A 22,307-nucleotide genomic window follows, 5' to 3' on the forward strand; every position below is an offset into this window, starting at 1 on the left:
ATATGTAGGTGGCGCTCTAATGCATTTTAGCTCTCATAGACGTGCTCCTCTACAGTGCATCCGGAAAGTATTCACAGCACTTCACTTTTTCCACATTTTGTTATGTTACAGCCTTATTCCAAAATGGATTAAATTCATTATTTTCCTCAAAATTCTTCAAAAAATACCCCATAATGACAACGTGAAAGAAGTTTGTTTGAAATCTTTGCAAATTTATTAAAAATAGAAATAAAATCACATGTACAGAAGTATTCACAGCCTTTGCTCAATACTTTGTTGAAGCACCTTTGGCACCAATTACAGCGTCAAGTCTTTTTGTGTATGATGCTACAAGCTTGGCACACCTATTTTTGGGCAGTTTCTCCCATTCTTCTTTGCAGGACCTCTCAAGCTCCATCAGGTTTCATGGGGAGCATCGATGCACAGCCATTTTCAGATCTCTCCAGAGATGTTCAATTGGGTTCAAGTCTGGGCTCTGGCTGGGCCACTCAAGGACATTCACAGAGTTGTCCTGTAGCCACTCCTTTGTTGTCTTGGCTGTGTGCTTAGGGTCATTGTCCTGTTGGAAGATGAAACTTCACCCCAGTCTGTGGTCCAGAGCGCTCTGGAGCAGGTTTTCATCAAGGATGTCTCTGTACATTGCTGCATTCATCTTTCCCTCGATCCTGACTAGTCTTCCAGTTCCTGCTGCTGAAAAACATCCCCACAGCATGATCCTGCCACCACCATGCTTCACTGTAGTGATGGTATTGGCCTGGTGATGAGTGATGCCTGGTTTCCCCCAGACATGACGCTTTCCATTCAGGCCAAAGAGTTCAATCTTTGTTTCATCAGACCAGAAAATTTTGTTTCTCATGGTCTGAGAGTCCTTCAGGTGTCTTTTGGCAAACTCCAGGCGGGCTGTCATGTGCCTTTTACTGAGGCGTGGCTTCCGTCTGGCCACCCTACTGTACAGGCCTGATTGGTGGAGTGCTTCAGAGATGGTTGTTTTTCCGGAAGGTTCTCGTCCCTCCACAGAGAAACAATGGAGCTCTGTTAGAGTGACCATCAGGTTCTTGGTCACCTCCCTGACTAAGGACCTTCTCCCCTGATCGCTCAGTTTGGCCGGGCGGCCAGCTCTAGGAAGAGTCCTGGTGGTTCCAAACTTCCATTTACTGATGGAGGCCACTGTGCTCATTGGGACCTTCAATGCTGCAGAAAGTTTTCTGTACCCTTCCCCAGATCTGTGCTTTGATACAATCCTGTCTTGGACGTCTACAGACAGTTCCTTGGACTTCATGGCTTGGTTTGTGCTCTGACATGCACTGTCAACTGTGGGAACTTATATAGACAGGTGTGTGCCTTTCCAAATCATGTCCAATGAACTGAAATTACCACAGGTGGACTCCAATCAAGTTGTATAAACATCTCAAGGATGATCAGTGGAAACAGGATGCACCTGAGCTCAATTTTGAGTGTCATGGCAAAGGCTGTGAATATTATGTACATGTGATTTTTTCCGATCGTTTTTTATTTGTAATAAATTTGCAATGATTTCAAACACACTTCTTCCATGTTGTCATTATGGGGTATTGTTTGTAAAATTTTTGGGAAAATAATTAATTAATCAATTTTGGAATAAGGCTGTAACATAACAAAATATGGAAAACGTGCTGTGAATACTTTCCGGATGCACTGTACAGACATTCAGACTAATTATCTAGAAGCTCAATCTAGGTGTCATTAAAAAGATGAGATCATCCCCTTTGCGATGACGAATAACATTTTTATCATCAATAGTTGATAATATAAATTTCCAATGATTTGCTTAGCATGCTTTTCCTGCTGGACCGCATATTTTGTTCTGGACATCTAAAACATTACAGCAAGCTCACAGACCAGTAAATATTGCTATTTCTAGGTGGTGCTGATTTGCAATGTGAATATATGTCTGACATATCAAAGACTTTAACATTTTAAGTGTAAACAGTTGACGACACAGGTCAAGGTCAATTTATTTATATAGCACATTTAAGAACACTAGTGTATACCAAAGTGCTGTACATATGCAAATGAAACAATACCAGAGCACAGGGGAATAAAAGACTAATTTGAAAAATAACACAAAACAAGAAATTACCCATATAGTCAAAAAACATTAATGTAAAAGCCAAGGATTACAGATACGTCTTCAGGCGTGATTTAAAAACAGGAATGGAAGGGGCAGACCTAACGTCCAGAGGGCCAGCAACAGAAAAAGCACGATCCCCTTTAAACTTTAGGCGAGAGCGAGGTATTTGCAGGAGAAATTTGTCAGAAGATCTGAGGCTTCTAGGGGTTTGTTGATAGCTCCGAAGTTCTGACAGATAAGAAGGGGCCACACCATTTAAGGCTTTATATACGAGTAGTGGGCTAAAGCACATAACTGTTAATCAGAAGGTTGCTGGTTCGAGCCCCACAGCCACCACCATTGTGTCCTTGAGCAAGGCACTTAACTCCAGGTTGCTCCGGGGGGATTGTCCCTGTAATAAGTGCACTGTAAGTCGCTTTGGATAAAAGCATCTGCCAAATGCATAAATGTAAATAGCAAGATCTTAAAATGGATCCTATAATGCACCGGTAACCAGTAGAGAGATGCTAAAACCAGTAAGCAACCTAGCAGCTGCGTTTTGGATACAGGCGATACAGAGATGAGTGATACAGCCCCATATACAGTGCATTTGAATAGTCAAGTCTAGATGAGATGAAGGCATGGATAACTGTCTCCAGATCCTTAAATGAGAGCAGAGGTTTTAATTTGTCTATTTGCCTTAATTTAAAAAAGCTACTCCTCACCACAGCATTTATCTGTTTTCCAAAATTTAGCTCGGAGTCAAAAATCACACCTAGGTTTTTCAAAAGGATGAACATTTGAAGACAGTGTGTCTAGGTTCCTAGTGATATCAGAGACAGCACCAGGGAGACCAAACACATCAACCTCAGTTTTGCTCTCATTTAATTGGAGAAAGTTTTTTGCAGTCCAGCATTTAATGTCCTCAAAGCATTTTAGAAGCACAGAGCAAGAGTAATCAGAACTAAGAGGAATATATAGCTGAGTATCATCGGCATAGCAATGATATGAAATATATTTCTTCATGATAGAACCCAAAGGGAGTATATACAGAGAAAATAGAATGGGTCCCAAGAGGGACCCCTGGGGTACCCCACAAGTGAACAATGCAGAAGATGAGGACGAATTTCCAATTGTAACCCTCACAGTCCTATCTGAGAGGTATGATGTAAACCAATCTAAGACAGTGCCCTTGATGCCAACCTCATCCCTTAAACGTTTAAGAAGGATAGCGTGGTCAACAGAATCAAATGCAGCACTGAGATCAAGTAACATTAGAACTGCAGATTACCGGAATCCAGAGTGAATAATATTCAAAATAATGTTTTAGATCGGACAATCCTTATCTTTAATAAACCTAAATCTCAAATGATTCCTTATGACCTTTGTTACCTGGACAATGCTTTTTTATATGAACCACTAGATGATGTAACTGAGTGAAACTCCTTCCACATGGAGGGCAGTGGTACGGTTTCTCTCCAGTATGAACACTCTGATGTCTTTTCAATGGTCCTAACTGAGCAAAACATTTGTCACAATGTGAGCACTTGTACGGTTTCTCTCCAGTATGAACTCTCACGTGTGTTTTCAGGTCTCCTGACACAGTGAAGCACTGGTCACAATGTGAGCACTTGTAAGGTTTTTCTCCAGTATGAATCCTCTGGTGTCTTTTCAAGTGGCCGGTTGTAGAGAAACCCTTTCCACAGTCAGAGCACACATGATCTTTAACACCAGTGTGTGTTTTCTCATGAGCTTTCAAACACTTCAGCCATGAAAAACTCTTTCCACAGGAACACAAGTATGGCCTTGCATGAACATTCATGTGGCTTCTTAGAACTGATGCTGAAATAAATCTTTCACCACACTGGTCACAGTGAAAAGGCTTTAGACCAGAGTGAGAGAGTAGATGATCTTTGAAATTGGTTAACCATTTAAAACTCTTGCCACACTCAGGGCATGTAAAAGGCCTCTCTCCAGTGTGAGTTCGCGTGTGGTTATTAAGACTGTCTTTACGTGCAAAACTTTTTCCACACTGAGTGCATGTGAAAGGTTTCTCTCCGCTGTGAATTCTCAAGTGCATCTCAAGGGTGTGTTTATTTGTGAAACGCTTTCCACACTGAGTACATGTGAAAGGTTTCTCTCCAGTGTGAATTCTCAAGTGTGTTTTAAGGTGTTCTTTACGTGTAAAACTCTTTCCACACTGAGAGCAGGTGAAAGAGTTTTTGTCCTCTGTTGTTTGAGTTTGGTTTTGTGAGAAATAATTTTCAGTCTGTGCACAACTAAAAAAGGATTGTTCTCCACTTAAGAAATGATGAGGCTTCTGATACTGATGTTCCTCCACCACTTCATTCAGATCTTGGGTTTCTTCTTTCAATTTTATGATGTCTAAAAAAAATATAATTTTAAATAATTACAAATCAGATCAGGACAGAATGTGAAACAGACGTCAAGTATCAATTTGTGGTGATTCTAAAAATTTAAATAAATGATGTACAAAGTTATGTCCATCTAGATGCATTGTTCTGTGTTATTTGTATATCTTTTAACTTCAGCTTCTAAATCTGGTGAACTGCATTTTGTTACATGAATGTTCCCTAGGAGTAAATAATGAAGGATCAAGAATGGACACCAACCTATTTGTTCCTCAGTATCTTCATGTTTTATGTCGTATGCCTCTAGATAACTCATGTCTTCTTTCTCCTCTTTAATAAACTCCATCTTTTCCATATTATATCACACAGATTTCAGTTGTTACACCTGGAGATCTTCCTGCTGGTCTGAAGAACTTCTCTTTTAGGTTGATGGGAATATTCACAGTATTTATTGGTGAATTGTTGTGGGAGTGGCTTCAATGCTGTGATGTTTGGAGGCCCAAAGAACCAGATTTGCCTAAATGAAAAATAAATATGAGTATACACACACAAAAAAAGAAATAAATATATAAAAATAATAATAATCACACACATTTAAAACTGCACATCACTCTCCACAGCCCCTGCCAGAGAGCTAGGGCTGGACGATATGACCTAAAATCAAAATCTCGATTAATTGAACATTTTACCTCGATTACGATTAATGAACGATTCTTTTTTTTATTTTATAATTTTTTTGCCCTCATAGTTCACTGTAAATATGCTCAACTATTAAAAGCATTTCTTATCTTTGTGATTTTAAAATAATTGAAACTATGGATATTTATTGAATATTTCGAACAACTGAAATCAAAGCACACATTGCTTGAAATGAAAACATCTAATGAAAAAAGTCACATTTCAGTTTGTGTAAAAAGCAAGATTCCTAAAAAGTAGAAAATAAATAACTTGCTTTTTTTGCAAAGAAAATAAATTATTTAAAATATTGTCATGTGAAAAGTAGAAAATAACTTGCATCTCCTGTAAACAAATATTTTAAATAATGCCATGTGCAAAAATGTAAAAAAAAAAACTCTGCTGATTAAGAGCAAGAGCAGGGCTTAGACAGGGCACCTCTAATGGATCAGCAGGCTGTGTGCTCATAGCGTTATAGATTTGAATCTGACTCATGATCGCGGTTGCATGTGATCTTGTACTGTCACTCTATATGCACGTTTTTACTCTAGGTTCTTACTAAGAAACACTAGCATGTTTACCGTTTCAGGCAGGATCTGAAGCAGCGCAGTTTGGGAAAAATATGGTCGTGATGGATCACAGTGTATCTTCTGTCGAGTGTTTTAACGAGGTGTTTAAACCCATTGCGCTTCACTGTAGCTATGGGAGCCATCTCCTTCGCGATGTAGTAACTAATGGCGTCAGTTATTTCTTTCCGTCTTGTATCCTTTTCATATTGCTTTTATATTGGTTGCTTTGTGGAGGCACTTGTTACTGGGCACTTGTCAGTCTCTCTCTTTTTTTGAGCCAGTTTTTCTTTGGTACAACCCGCTCCTGTTGCTAAGTTGACTCTGTGTTTGAGTTCGCCTCCATGTTGCTTCCATGCCGCTGACTGGACGGGTCGGAGTCATGTGACCACATGAGGTAGTATGTTTTTAAGGGGAAATTAGTAACCGGATTAAAAAACCGAAATAACCGACATTGGAAAATTACGTCGGTTAGAGGTTCTGAATTTCGGTTTCGATTACTTTTCAATTAATCGTCCAGCCCTACCGAGAGCCCTCCAAAAAGGCCAAATAGCAGCCACATTTTTTATTAAACGTGTCCAAATTGCCTAGCCTTCTACATGACATCTCCTCAAATGCCGCTACCCTGCCATTTCTGTGCACCACACTTGAAATGAGGGTGCTCCAGCCAACTTCCATCCCCTAAGAATGATCTGTCTACCGATCATAACACTGGCTAGGACCCAATTTTTATGCATTTATTCCATATATTAATGACCGCCCCGTTGCCTAAAATACAGAGTCTGGGGCAAAATGAAATTTGAGTGCCCAATACGACCCACATAAAACTGAACCCTCAACCAAAATTCTTGGATCTTAACACACCACCAAAAACATGGGTTGTGTCCCCATCTTCTGATTGGTATCTCCAGCAGGTGGGTGTGTCTTTAAGACCAAGCCTATACAATCAAGTATCCAATAGAATCGATGTAAAATCTTAAATTGCATACAGTGCACCGCTGCATCTCTAGATGTAGACTTGATGTTTTTTTTTTTTAATCCTAGTCCACACTCCCTCCTCCGATACAAGTTTAAATATTTCTTCCATAATCTCTTGAGAGAAGTTGAAGCTCTGTCCCTCAGTCTCTGATTTAGCAGGGAGTAATACACCGATGCCTCATGACCTTTTCCAAAAGCAGTAATAACCACTCCCAGAGTATCTGCCGCTTTGGTGGGGGGGTTATACTATTCGCAAAAATAGTAGAGCAGGTGGTGCAGCTGAACCAGGGCAAGACAGAACAATAAGGGGAAAAGAGGGCAATTTGTTTGTACCGCCATTGCCGGGTGTCAATAAAGAAACTTAATCCACCCAATAAAACTATTCTCGAACCTGTATATTTCCAAAATCTTAAAAAGATTATCCCATTCTACCATATCAAATGCCTTTTCAGCATCAAGTGAGATGGCAGTGACCAGAGTCTGATCATTTGCCACTGACAACATGAGATTGATGAAACGCCTAATGTTATCAGAAAAGCTGCAGCCCCAAATAAACCCCATCTGATCTACATGCATAAGAGAAGTAATAACTTTACTTAATAGGTTAGCAAATTTTTGACAATATTTTAACATCTAGCTGGATCAGGGATATTGGATGGTAACTCTTACACTCACTTGGATCTTTGTCCTTTTTAAGAATCAGACTGATCCGGGATTGTGTCATGGTTGGCTGAACCTTTCCATTCTTCAATGATTCCGTATAAAACTTCTAGCAAAAGTGGAGACAGATCTGTAGCATAAGATCTAAAAAATTCAGCGGCAAAGCCATCTGACCCCAGAGCCTTGCCTGCAAGGCCTTAATTACCTCACCAAGCTCCTCCAAGTTTATCTCAAAATCAAGATAATTTTTTTGCTCAGTCGTCAGTTAGGAAGCTCTAATGGTTCCACCAAGTTTCTAATATCTTCATCAGTAGACGAAGATGTCAAACTATAAAGATCAAGATAGAATACTTTAAAAGCATTATTAATACCAATGGCCAAGGTATATATTTCATCACCAGCAAATTTCATTAAGGGACTCTCTCTGTTTTATATATCTAGCCAGGTGTTTCCCTGCTTTGACCCCTGACTCAAAGTATGACTGTCTTGCCCTGATTAGCCAAAACTCCACCTTCCATGACAAAATAGTTTTATATCTGTATTTCAATCGGGTCAATTCCCTGAGGCCATTAGATGACATTCAGTGCTTCAGCTCTGCCTCTGCACTTTTAATATTCCCTTCCAATTCTTGTGCTTTGGATTTTTTGGTGAATGAGGCATACTGTATGATCCGGCCCCTAAGAACCGCCTTAAGTGTCTCCCAAGCCACGCCCACAGAAGACACTGAGCAGAAATCTGCCTAATAAACCTTATATCATGATCCCGCGGGAGAATTGTTGGGCAAAAACAACACCAATACGTTCACTTCTGGTGACTTTGAGATTAGCATTTGTTTTATTTTTATTCGAGTATGAGTAGCATTCATGTACCTATTGGCTAAAGCATTTTGTTCAGACAGACGTGTTTTCGCACCAAAAAAAACAAAATGCACCACAACGAATAGAGAAGAATGCAGGTGTCCCGAGACACATTTTTATCATTTGAAGAAGTTCTTTTTTTAACTTGACACAGCGTTCGATTCAGACCATTTTGCAAGCCTGTTTGGCCAAATTACAGAAAATAACTGACTCAAACGAATTATTCATTTGCAAATTGGGCATTGCTAGTTCTTTTAAACAGCCAATAGAAAAACGGGACCCATTTCATGATTGGTGAAATATTCTGACAGTAAATAATTCTCAGGTCAGCCAGAGCGCTCATTGTATGTACAGTGTGTACGGCCGTACAGCTGCAGGTGCCAGTGATACTGAGGATCAGTTGCTCTCCATATAGACATTGATTTCAGACTTTAGCATTTGTAGTTAAATTACCAACTATATGATTTATTTTGCTCCGTATGTGGCAACACTTCTAAACCTCTAGATGGGTTCAAAAGTCTCCAAATATCTGTAAGACCAAGATTGTTACACATCCTGTGAAGTGTCAATGTTCCTCTAGGGGTCTTGCACACTTTTGCTTCACTATGATCAAGGACTGAGTCCATCAATAGATTAAAGTCTCCTCCCAATATTATATCATAAGGGGTGCCAGCGGCTTGCAACATCCCTTCAGGATCTATAAAAATTCCTGATCATCAACGTTAGGTGCATAAAAATATATTTAAAACATTAATTGTGTTTATATGTAAATCTGTTTGTGTTTCTGTGACCGGTGAATGCACAACAATGAACAAGGAGGACATTTAGACATTATTTTGAATTTATTGAACGGAAAAACAAAATGTTTTCAATGTAAGTGTTTTGAGCAAGTGATTAGAAGTGTGATTACTTTTCCCATGAAATAATCAGTAAAGCTCTTTTTCAGATGTTAATTTGATTGTGATGCTTTCCACACAACATGCTGTTAAATACACATCTCATATATGTAAGTGTGCTATCTGGGTTGAAGACTAGCATTTTATTTTCTTTCCTTTAAAATGAACTGTGTTAAATCAAGTAAATCAAGCACGCAAAAGACGACTTTTAAGTTTTAAAAAAATCACTTTAAATCCAACCTGGCTGTTTATACTAATAAAGGCACATTGGTGAAAAATCAGATTTGTATCAGATTTATTCCCACATATGAAAATGTCAGATTCAAAACATTCATGTCTGTTCACATGTTCATACAATTAACAGATCTGTGTAGCGTGTGAGTAATAAAATCAGATTTGGACCACATTCAGCTGCAGTGTAAACATAATCCAAAAGACCAACACCAAAAATACATTAAATTAAATACAATAGAAGACAGATTCCGACAGTAAATAAATACTGTTTATGTTCCCCAAAACTATTAAAACAGTTAATAATTAAGAGTTGAAAAGGACACTCGAACAACCCCCATTCTGACTGAATTCATAATTTTATGTTACTCTAAAGTGTGTATTTGTTTACCTTTTGAACTATTTGATCTCGCCGGATTGTTTTTGTGCTCTCGCTCAAACTGCTGCCGCAAACGCGCTCTCCACTGTCGTGAACACAATTAACTTAACATCCTCAAGGGGGCGCTGTATGGCTCAGAAAAATAGAATCTTAAATTGAGTTGCATTTCAATACATGGCTGCTCGTCTTATGAGGGATATTTGTACCATACACTGTTTGACTGTATTCATTTCAGGGACTGTCATCAAGATTCAAAGATATTTAATTTCAATAACACTTTAGGTGGAATTTAGAATGTCAATATATTAAACCAATTAAAATTATTTTATATATATATATATATATATATATATATATATATATATATATATATATATATATATATATATATATATATATATATATATATATATATATATATATATATATATATATATATATATATATATATATATATATATAAAATCAGAATCAGAATGAGCTTTATTGCCATGCTTACACACACAAGGAAATTGTCTTGGTAAAATATAAATACATATATTAAGACCACAATAAGACTAAATAAATAAATTATATATGTGTGTGTGTGTGTGTGTGTGTTTGAGTGTGTATTTATCACTTTGTGGTGACCAAATGTCCCCATACGGCTAGTAAAACCTGAAATTTTTGACATTGTGGGGACAATTTGTCAGTCTCTCATGAGGAAAACATCTTATAAATCATACTACATTATGTTGAAAATTTAAAAATTCAGAAAGTTTTCTGTGAGGGTTAGGGGATACAATATAAACAATATTGTATACAATATATTCTGGTGCTCAGTGTTCTGTAGCGTCGGCCAGAAGGCAACAGTTCAAAAGGTAGTGGGCTGGGTGAGTGGGGTCCAAAGTGAATTTTCCATCCCTTTTTCTCACTCTGGTAGTGCACAGTTTTTGAAGGGAAGGCAGGGGGCAACGAATAATCCTCTCAGCAGTCCGAACTGTCCTTTATAGTCTTCTGATGTCCGATTTCATAGCTGAACCAAACCATACAGTTATTGAAGTGCAGAGAACAGACATACAGCAGCAGCTAGTGAGGCATTGGAAATTCACTTCCAGCACCTGTACAATCAGCACAGGTGCCCCCCAGGAATGTGTGCTCTCCCCACTACACTTCTCCCTGAATACAAACGACTGCACCACCAATGATCTCTATGTCAGGCTCCTGAAGTTTGCAGATGGCACCACTGTCATCGGCCTCATCCAAGATAACAATGAGTCTGTATACAGAAGGGAGGTTGAACGGATGGCTCACTGGTGGTCAAAATAACCTGGAGCTGAACATATTCAAAACAGTGGAGATGATTTTGGACTTTAGGAGGAACACCCCAACACTGACCCCCCTCACCATTCTGAACAGCACTGTGGTAGCAGTGGAGTCATTAAGGTTCTTGGGCACTACCATCTCACAGGACCTGAAGTGGGAGACCCACATTGACTCCATTGTGAAAAAGGCCCAGCAGAGGTTGTACTTCCTACGCCAGCTGAGGAAGTTCAACCTGCCACAAGTGCTGCTAATACAGTTCTAATCAGCAGTAATTAAATCTGTTCTCTGCACAACAGTAACTGTCTGGTTTGGTGAAGCTATGAAATCGGACATCAGAATGTTGCATAGTGAGGATGTCTTCAAAAATAATGACATATTTAGTTTTCATTTATCACTTAATGTCATACAAAGTCCAGTAAACATAAAAAGCTAAATCAATATTCGGTGTGACCACCTTTGCCTTTAAAACAACAATTCTCCTAGGCACACCTGAACACAGTTTTTCTTGGTTGTTGGCAGATCAGATATTCCAAGCTTCTTGGAGAATTCGCCACAGTTCATCTATCTATTTAGGCTGTATCAATTGCTTCTGTCTCTTTATGTAATCTCAGACTGACTACAAAGAGGGCACAAGTGGATGAGAGGAACAGGGCAACGACAGCGAGGCAGGGCCAAGATGGAGCCGAAGACCAAGAGACCAGAGCGGATCAGGTGGCAATCCATGAGACAGACAGATGGCCAGGAGACCTAGAAGACCAGAGCAGATCAGGCAGATGGCCATGAGACCAGGGATAACAGAGGAGATCAGGTGGACGGCTATGAGACCCAGAAGAACACCTCAGGGTAGGGACTGGATCAGGAGGCCTAGTTGGTGGCCACAAGGCTGAAACAGGGTCAGAAAGCCGGAGTAGTGACCACTGGGTCTAAATAGGGTCAGGAGGCCTGGGAGGCGGTCACAGACCAGAGACTGGATCCGTGGAAGGCAGAGCTGTACTAGGCTCGGGGGCGAAGCCGTGGCAGGCTCGAGGTGCGAAGTCGTGGAAGGCAGAGCCATGGGAGGCTCAAGAGTAAGAATCCAGGATGACTGGGAAATTATCTCAGTGGTCGTGAACAGGAGCCTGAGTCTCAGGAGTGACCTATATGATCGTGGGCATGGACAGAGACTCGGGAGCGACCTCTGTGGTCGTGGGCATGGTCCGAGACTCAGGAGCAACCTCTGTGGTCATGAACAATGGCGGAGACCCATAGATGACCTCCGTGGTCATGAACACTGGCAAAGACTCGGAGATGACCTCCATGGTCGTGAATACTGGCGGAGACAACCACCGTGGCCGCGAACACTGGTGGAGACTCGGAGACAACCACCGTGGTCGCGAATACTGCCGGAGACTCGGAGACAACCACCGTGGTCGCGAACACTGGCGGAGACTCGGAGACAACCTCCGTGGTCATGAACACTGGCAGAGACTCGGAGATGACCTCCTTGGTCATGAACACTGGCAGAGACTCGGAGATGACCTCTGTGGTCGTGAACACTGGCGGAGACTCGGAGACAACCTCTGTGGCCGTGAACACTGGCGAAGACAACCACTGTGGCCGTGAACACGGGCGAAGACAACCACCGTGGTCGTGAACACTGACGGAGACTCGGAGACGACCTCTGTGGTCGTGAACACTGGCGGAGACTCGGAGACAACCTCCGTGGTCATGAACACTGGCAGAGACTCGGAGATGACCTCTGTGGTTGTGAACACTGGCGGAGACTCGGAGACGACCTCTGTGGCCGTGAACACTGGCGAAGACAACCACTGTGGCCGTGAACACGGGCGAAGACAACCACCGTGGTCGTGAACACTGACGGAGACTCGGAGACAACCTCCGTGGTCATGAACACTGGCAGAGACTCGGAGATGACCTCTGTGGTCGTGAACACTGGCGGAGACTCGGAGACGACCTCTGTGGCCGTGAACACTGGCGAAGACAACCACCGTGGTCGTGAACACTGACGGAGACTCGGAGATGACCTCTGTGGTCGTGAACACTGGCGGAGACTCGGAGACGACCTCCGTGGTTGTGAACATGGGCAGAGACTTGGAAATGGAAGCCTTTCTCCTCCTCCACTGGGAGGCCGAAATTGCCAGCACAGGCTCTGGGCTGGCAACGCTGTTACATGGCATGGAGCAGACTCAGGCGTGGCAGTGACATGGCATGGAGCATACTCAGGTGTTGCTGTGACATGGCATGGAGCAGACTCAGGCGTGAGACTCGGACACCGGAACAGGGATAGATTGAGGAGTATCTGCTGAAGCGAATGTCTCTAATACCAGCTCAAGTCAAGTCAAGTGGTTTTTATTGTCGTTCAACCATATACAGTTAGTACAGTACACAGTGAAACGAGACAATGTTCCTCCAGGACCATGGTGCTACATAAAACAACACAGGACAAACACAGAACCACATGAGACTACACAGACTAAATAACATACCTATATAAAGTGCACATGCAAATGTGTGCAAAAAGTACGGGACAGTACAATAAATTACTAAAAATTAACAGGACAATAGGCACAGTGAGAGGCAGTGAGAGACAGTGCAGCTCAACATATTCCTCCCACGTGTAATCTCCGGTCACTGGCAACTCCCTCAACTGGTGTGCAAGGAGTCCAATTGAGAATATGGACTTCAGGGTTGAGTAGGAAAAGACCGTGCATTTGGCCAGGACACAAAACAGATCGAAATATTCTGGGACGGGTAAACAACATTTCAGAAGTTCAGTTTTTCTGTTACAAGGAGGGAGGTCACAGGAGAAGGATCTAAACGCAGCTAGTGTTTAATAAAATAAACAAAGCACAGATTAACGGGGATAACACAGGAACAAAACACATACAACAACTGAAAAGGAATGAGCAGACAACAGGGCTTTAAATACACAAAGACTAATGAGGTGAAAAAGACACAGGTGAGAAACAATCAAGGACAGCTGGCAGCGATGAGGGGATGAATTATGGGAAATGTAATCCTGGAGGAACAGAGGCAAAACACAGAGCAGTGGTGGCGTAGTGGGCTAAAGCATACAAACATTTCATACAAACAATCTTTATTCAGTTAATTTAACCAGAAGTGTTTATTTTTTTACATGCTTATTGTTTTGAAAGGTGTATTAATAATGAATTCAAAGTTTTAAAATTGCAATTGAACAAGGGCAAACTACAATACATGTAATTAATGCAAACTTTATAGAATGGACGATTCCTATCTTTAATAAACCTAAATCTCACGTTATTCCTTATGACCTTTGCTTACTGAAAAACACTTTTCGTGTAATTAGATACAGCAATCGGGTAAAACTCCTCCCACATATACTGCACTGGTTCAGTTTCTACCTGTATGAACTCTCTGATGTTTTTTCAATGGTCCTGACTGAGCGAAACTTCTGTCACATTGTGAGCACTTGTACGGTTTCTCTCCAGTATGAACTCTCTCATGTGTTTTCAGGTTTCCTGACACAGTGAAGCGCTTGTCACAATGTGAGCACTTGTAAGGTTTTTCTCCAGTATGAATTCTCTGGTGTTTTTTCAAGTCGCAGGCTGCAGTGAAGCCCTTTCCACACTCAAAACAGACATGATCTTTAACACCAGTGTGTGTTTTCTCATGTGCTTTCAAAATGCTCAGAGATGAAAAACACTTTCCACAGGAACACAAGTATTGCCTCGCATGAACATTCAGGTGTTTTCTTAGAACTGATTCTGAAATAAAATTTTCACCACACTGATCACAGCGAAAAGGCTTTAAAGCAGAGTGAGAGAGTAGATGATATTTGAAATTGGGTGTCCATTTAAAACTCTTGCCACACTCAGGGCATGTAAAAGGTTTTTCTCCAGTGTGGATTCTTAAGTGTGTTTTAAGACTGTGTTTACGTGTAAAACTCTTTCCACACTGAGTGCAGGTGAAAGAGTTTTTGTTCTCTGTTGTTTGAGTTTTGTTTTGTGAGAAATTATTTTCTTTTTTACAAAAAAAGGATGGTTCTCCACTTAAGAAATGATGAGGCTTCTGATCCTGATGTTCCTCCACCACTTCATTCAGTTCTTGGGTTTCTTCTTTCACTTTTATGCTGTCTAAAAAAGAATTAACATATTAAATCATTACAAATCACATCAGGACAGAATGTGAAACAGACATCAAGTATCAATTTGTGCGGCGATCCTAAAAAGGAAAGTTATGTCCATTTAGATGCATTGTTCAATATTATTTGTATATTTTCTAACTAAAGCTTCTAAATCTAGTGAAATGCATGAAGTTTTGTTACATTAATATTCCTCAGCAGTAAATAATGAAGGATCAAGAATGGACACCAACCTATTTGTTCCTCAGTATCTTCATATTTTATGTTGTATGGCTCTAGATAACTCATGTCTTCTTTCTCCTCTTTAACAAACTCCATCTTTTCCATATTATATCACACAGATTTCAGTTGTTACACCTGGAGATCTTCCTGCTGGTCTGAAGAACTTCTCTTGTAGGATGATGGGAATATTCACAGTATTTATTGGTGAATTGTTGTGGGAGTGGCTTCAATGAAGGTGTGAATTGTTATTGCTGTGATGTTTGGAGGCCCAAAGAACCAGATCTGCACAAATGAAAAATAAATATGTTACTGAATTTATATTTTTTTATGCTAATTAATACAATTTAAGTACCCATTCTTAAAATGTATTTATTTATAAATCAATATATGTTGTTTGTTTATTTTTCTTTAATTTATTCTCAAAGTTCTCATTCACTGTTGCCTGTCATGCCTCATCTCATTATTTTATTATTTCTCATTTTAATATTTACATTTATTTAAGAACATTGTTTGGTTCAAGGTCCATATATAGGGTTGAAAAAACATCAAAATTCAAAGGAACTGAAAACTGAGTACAGATAAAGCCAAAATAATAGTAAATACTAATTGGGATCCCCCATAACAACAAACAGTAATAAATATTCACATACCTCTCAGTGATTTGATGATCTTGAGGGGAACTTTTTTGTACCTCGTGTAAAAATCTATAACTATATTGGACCACATTCAGCTGCAGTGTGAACATAATCTCACATTTACACAAATTTCGGTTAAATTAAATATGTAGAAACAAAACAAAAAGACCAAAAACAAAATTCATAATTAAGAGTTGAACTGGACACTCGAACAATCTCTATTCAGATAATTGTAGCCCCGTTCTGACTGAATTCATCATTAGATGTAACCTTTTACATCCATTTGTTTACCTTTTGTAGTTCTCTCTCTTCTTCGGATTGTTTTTTTGTGCTCTCACTGAAACTGCTGCCGCAAACGCGTCTCCACTGTCGTGAACACAATGAACTTGTCATCCTCTAGGGGGCGCTGAATGGCTAAAGTAGAATTCTACATTGAGTTGCTTTCAAGCATTCAAGGGTGCTTGTGTTATTGAAGCCCTTTGGAATCTCTTCTGGGAAATGAGCTGGATTTTTTTTTCCTGAAATACTTTTGCGTTCCCTCGCAATATATTTACCATTGTTTTACATGGTTTTACTACAATAACTATATTTTAACCTAGATATTCCTAGTAAAACCAAAGTAATAATACAGGAAAACTAAAACTATGGTAACAAGAATCATAGTTTTGTGGTCATTATGGTTTTAATACAAATACCACGGAAAAGCATAGTAAAACCATGATTACTATATGGATACAGTGTTCTGTATTTAAAACATGGTTTCTGCCATACACACAAAAATGTTTAGCCTACAACAGTCATGATTCTAAAAATATTACTATAGTCAAACCATGATTTCCATCAAAAACTATGGTTACTTCTAACACTTTCTCATTATCCAGTGGGTGCAGGCAAGGCTGTCCAAGCTCCCCTCTGCTCTTTGCACTTGCAATTGAACCATTAGCTATTGCCATCCGCTCTAACACCTCCATAGCAGGAATTAAATTTGGCACAAATGAACATAAACTTTCTCTGTATGCAGATGATCTCCTATTATATATAACTGATCCACAAACATCAGTCCCCCCTCTATTAAAATGCCTCAAAGAATATAGTGCATTCTCAGGATATACATTAAATTACACTAAAAGCGAGATCTTACCACTAAATACACAGGACAATAATATTAGAGCTCTCACCGACCCATTAAAATGGTACAGCACTGGTTTCAAATATTTGGGTATACAAATTGGTAAATCGGATGAACATATATTTAAACAGAATTATATAAAACTATTGGAACAAACCAAGCTTAACCTTCAAAGATGGATTGATCTTCCATTGTCTCTCATAGGCAGAATTAATCCTATCAAAATGAACATTTTACCTAAGTTTATTTATCTATTTCAGTGCCTCCCGATGAATGTTCCCAAGAGTTTCTTCAAAGAGTTTAACAAAATTTTAACTCCTTTTATATGGCAAAGAAAAAACCCTAGAGTCAAACTCATTTCTCTACAGGCTCCATATTCAAGCGGAGGACTCAACTTACCAAATTTTAGGAATTATTATCTTGCTTCGCAGTACAGATCGATTTGGCTCTGGCAGCACGCAGAGAACAATGAGGTTAGATGGGTCCCAATAGAACAACATGAGATGAAGTCTATGCCTTTAAAGGATACTCCATTCACAGGCACAAAAACATGTTTAGCCACACTCACAAACAACTCAATAATACTGAACACATTTGCTGCTTGGCAAGAATCTCACTCACTTATCGATACAAATATTTCTTTTTTTAGAAGGGCACCTTTGTGGGGTAATCCCAACCTCTCACACCACATAGCTGACTCAGTGTTGAGGGGATGGAGGGAAAGAGAAATCCAAACAGTTGCTGACTTATACGTTGATGATACATTTGCTAACTTCCAACAACTAAATGAAAAATTTAGCCTTTCCAAAAATAGTTTCTTCAAATTCCTACAAATTAGAGACTGGGTTAAGGAGAAATCCAAAGAAACATTCCCATATATCCCAAAAGAAACTCCTCTTGAAACCCACCTATGTAACAAATTACATGGATCAGCAAAAGGAATAATATCTTCTATATACGGTATCATCAATGGAAAGATACCGGTTTATGATAAAACATCTACTAAAGGAAAATGGGAAAAAGATCTAGACTGTATTTATGAGGAGGCAGATTGGCGTCATCTATTGGAACAAGCACAGACTGTGCTAACCTCCACAAAACACAGGCAAATTCAATTTAATATATTCCATAGGACATACTACACCCCCTACAGGTTACATAAAATTGACAGCAGCATTTCCTCCAAATGTCAAGAGATGTAAAGTGACTGATGGTGATCTTATACACATGCTATGGAGTTGCCCAATGATAGAAGAATTATGGAAACGTGTCATTGAATTAACCTCAAGGGTAATAGGAAGTCAAATTGAACAGGACTCAAAACTATGGATCCTGGGGGACACAAGTTCTATTAATGCGAACTATACTACAAGAAATACTTTATCTTACTTGCGAGCACTGCAGTAAAAAAATGTATTCTGATTAACTGGAAATCTGAAAATTCACCATCAGTAAGACATTGGATTAATGAGTTTATATCTTACTGCACACCCGAAAAGATATTATATAATGTGAGAGGGAAGCATGCAGCCTTTAGAGAAATCTGGGGCACCTTCATAGACATTCTGCCTTCTCTGGAAACTTCCTCATCGATGCATTTGTTGTGAGTAATGTGTAGATTTACATAGGTATGTATGTATACAAATGGGGGTATGTATAAACTGTATATAGACTGTTTAGATATATATAAATGAAAGGAAACTGAGAACCATACATGGGAAGAGGGTGGGGGTGGGATGGGTAAAGTTCGGTGCAATATTTGTGTTTTTGTTTTGTATTGATTTTGTTTACTTAGCGTTTTTTTTCTCTTGTTTTATCTTCTGATGTTTAAAATTGAAAATCATCATCCTTGTAAGGTGTGTTTGTAGGGTTATACATGTGTATATTCCTTTTGTTAAATACGACTTTCAATGTATCAAAATGTGGATCCTTCCTACACACAATTAACATCTTGTAAGAGCTTCTGTTAATAAAAAAAAAAAACTATGGTTACTTATGTTTTGGTTTCTGCCTCTTTTGAGAAAAACTCACTATCAAAGACTTGGAGTTTTTGATTTCAGAAGAATAGACTTTATTATCAAACCATAAAGCAGAGTTGCCTGCAGAACAACTCATGTGTCTTGAGTTTGCACTCGCTCACATAGGTCTCACAAGGCATGGCTAAAACCATCCATCCATTTTGTTCTGTGTCTTCAGTTTGTTATTTTTAAGAAGGGAACATCTGGAACCTCTTTAAAGGGCCTTATCATATATTTTCTCTAGTGTCAAACCATGAGACTCAAGTTTACCATATATGAGTACCATATGTGGTCACGCATTGCATTCTGAGGGGCCTAAGATACACAGGCCTCTATAATCCTACACACACACACACACACACACACACACACACACACACACACACACACACACACACACACACACACACACACACACACACACACACACACACACACACACACACACACACACACACACACACACACAGTAAAATACATACTTGACCATCAGAAATAATTGTAGAATAAAATGGCATTGATTATACTTGATTAATGTATACTTAACTTGATAAAAATACACCACACTTACTACAGCCTAAAATATTACTATAGTAAAACCATGTTTCCACCCCCCAACAAAAAAGAGAGAAAAAATAAATAAACCTTGGAACATATAGTAAAGCCATGATTTAAGTACAGTAACTATTATGGTATTTGTGTAGTAAAGCCATAATAACCACAAAATTATAATTTTACTACCAGAATTTTCAACCTTCTGTATTATCACTATGGTTTCACAATGAATATCATGGTTAAAATATGGTCACTGTGGTAAAACCATGGTAAACTTATTGCAAGTGAATGCAAAACATATTGGGAAGGCACGTAAAACTAGTTAAGAAAAAACATTCCCACCAAGCCTATAGTTTTGTGTGCTCTCGCAAAACATTTACCATGGTTTTCCTAAAATAACCATATTTTAACCTGATATTTGTAGTAAAACCATTGAACTAATACAGGAAAACAAAAACTATGGTAATACAAATTAATTTGTGCTTATTTGAGGATATAGCATACTGTATGTTGCATACATTATGTTGCAGCTAACTACTTATACCAATTGACATGTTAAAAACATGTCCACACACAAAAGCCAGAACTTGAAATGACACTTAATGCTTATGCAAGCCTAATTTTAACTGCAGCATGACTGTTTGTGAAATGAACGCCTCCCTAACAAACATTCAAAATTCATAATTTTTCATATGACTCTACCAAGGAGGTCTATAATACCTGGAAATATCTATCTAATAATATTTGCAATTTAAATGTTGCTTGCAATACATTTCGTTTCGTCAGGTGTTGATAACTGGTGATGCTATGCAGTTATTAATGATGCTCTGTGGGTGTGTCTAAGGAAGTTAAGCTCATAAATGGTCATTCTTGTGTAATTGGGTTTCATCACAGTGTGCATGTGTGTGCAGGGGCAGTGCAGTGTAATGGTTGTACCTCTGCAAGTGATAATACAAAGTTTGTTCTCCTGCATACTAATGCCTCTGTGTCAATTAAACTACATGGTGTCAGAAGTGAAAACTATCCAAAAAGAAAAAGGAAGATAAAGAGGCACAATGGCTGAAGGATTTCCCTGACTAGATCCGCTGAACTTCGATGGTAATATAGCAGAAAGTTCGATTTGGAATTCGACATACTCATCGCAGCAGCTCAGAGTGAAAAGCCAGAAAAAAACAGCCTATATACTCCTCAATCTTGCGGGACCAGAGGCAATTGAAAAGGAGCAATATGAGGACGAATTTGAGGTAACGTCTGTCCAACTGATTTCATTCAATCATTTGCAAGAGCTCAAAGAACACACAGCTAAAGACAGCTCTCTGCAAATTCTGCACAAATCAAGCAAGGATGGCCGAAGAAGGTTCAGAGCGTGCCGACAACACTAAAACCTTTCTTTCTTTTCCGGGATGAGCTTAATACTCAAGATGGGATCATAATAAGGGAACTAGGGCAATGATTCCTCAAACCCTACAGAGTACTTACAAATATTGCACAAGTGTCATACAGGAGCAGAAGCGACTAAACGCAGAGCTTGTGATGTTGTTTTCTGGTTAACTATGACTCAGCACATTGATGCTTTCGTTCAATATTGCAACATATGTAATGCCCTGAAACCACATCAACAAAAGGACCATTGCACCTACACAAGATTCCAGAACTGCCCTGGTCTGTAGTCGCTACGGATATATTTGACTGGAATGGACAGCAATACCTAGTGTTGGTAGATTCCTATTCGGGGTGGTTTGAAATAAACCAACTCAGCATCCTGTTATCACAAAACGTCATCAACAATCTCAAGAGACATTTTTCTGTGCATAGAATTCCTCAGAAGGTAATATCTGACAATGGCACCCAGTTCACGAGCCAGATTTTCAAAGACTTTACCCAATCATGGGATATCTGTCATATTACCAGCAGTCCTGAGTATCCACAGAAGAATGGTCTCGCAGAGAGGGCTGTTCGAAGTGCAAAGCGCCTTCTTGAAACCACGAAAAGGGATGGAACAGACTTGTTTCTGAATTTGTTGAACATCTGCAACATTCCTCAAGATAAGGTTCTGGGTTCACCTGCACAAACACTGACATCTAAGGTGATGCTCACTAACATCAGCAAGCAGATGTTGAAACCAAGATCAAAGAACACTGTAAAAGTTAAAGCTCAACTCAGGAAAAAGAGACAAATGCAGAAAGAGTTCTACAACAAGAGGAGTAAACCACTCTCTTCACTACATGGGTCTCAAGTGGTTTGGATGCAAACAGCAAAAGGCCATGATAAGATTGGGGTAATAAGCAATGTCCTCACAGAGCCCAGATCTTACATTGTGGAGTCAGAAGGTAGAGAATACAGGAGGAACCGCAAGCATCTACTTCCTGTAGTAGAGCCGATCTCACACCAAGCACAAACTGATCTTGAGGACTTGTTGTCAGATCTCAGATCTGTGCCAGACAGTAATATTGTATCAAAAGATGCAGTACATGCCAAAGAGAACATTGGGTTGAACCAACTGAATATCATGGTTAAAATATGGGTACTGTAGTCAAACCATGGTAAATGTAGGATTTTCTGCTTCATCCATTGGTTCTCCCCTCAGGGATTTTGGGTTGATGTGTGTTGTGTATTC

The 22,307-nt window shown here is 39.4% G+C and overlaps 2 protein-coding genes across 3 annotated transcripts in view; both read right to left on the reverse strand.

The window, feature by feature from the left end:
* The window catches only part of LOC127629457 (zinc finger protein 721-like), an 87,375-nt gene that overhangs the window by 21,823 nt on the left and 43,245 nt on the right, over nt 1-22,307 (reverse strand). Inside the window, exons 3-5 of the mRNA XM_052106561.1 lie at nt 15,489-15,635; nt 4,723-4,846; nt 3,449-4,474 (exon numbers count right to left, since the gene is read on the reverse strand). Coding sequence (XP_051962521.1) covers nt 3,449-4,474; nt 4,723-4,816 — 1,120 coding nt within the window. The 5' untranslated portion in view covers nt 4,817-4,846; nt 15,489-15,635. The remainder of the gene's footprint in view (nt 1-3,448; nt 4,475-4,722; nt 4,847-15,488; nt 15,636-22,307) is intronic.
* Nucleotides 1-22,307, reverse strand: part of LOC127629587 (zinc finger protein 721-like) — a 108,098-nt gene that overhangs the window by 14,022 nt on the left and 71,769 nt on the right. The window lies entirely within an intron of this gene.

The sequence above is a fragment of the Xyrauchen texanus genome, chromosome 36 (genome assembly GCF_025860055.1).
Source record: "Xyrauchen texanus isolate HMW12.3.18 chromosome 36, RBS_HiC_50CHRs, whole genome shotgun sequence".
Lineage (NCBI taxonomy): Eukaryota > Metazoa > Chordata > Actinopteri > Cypriniformes > Catostomidae > Xyrauchen > Xyrauchen texanus.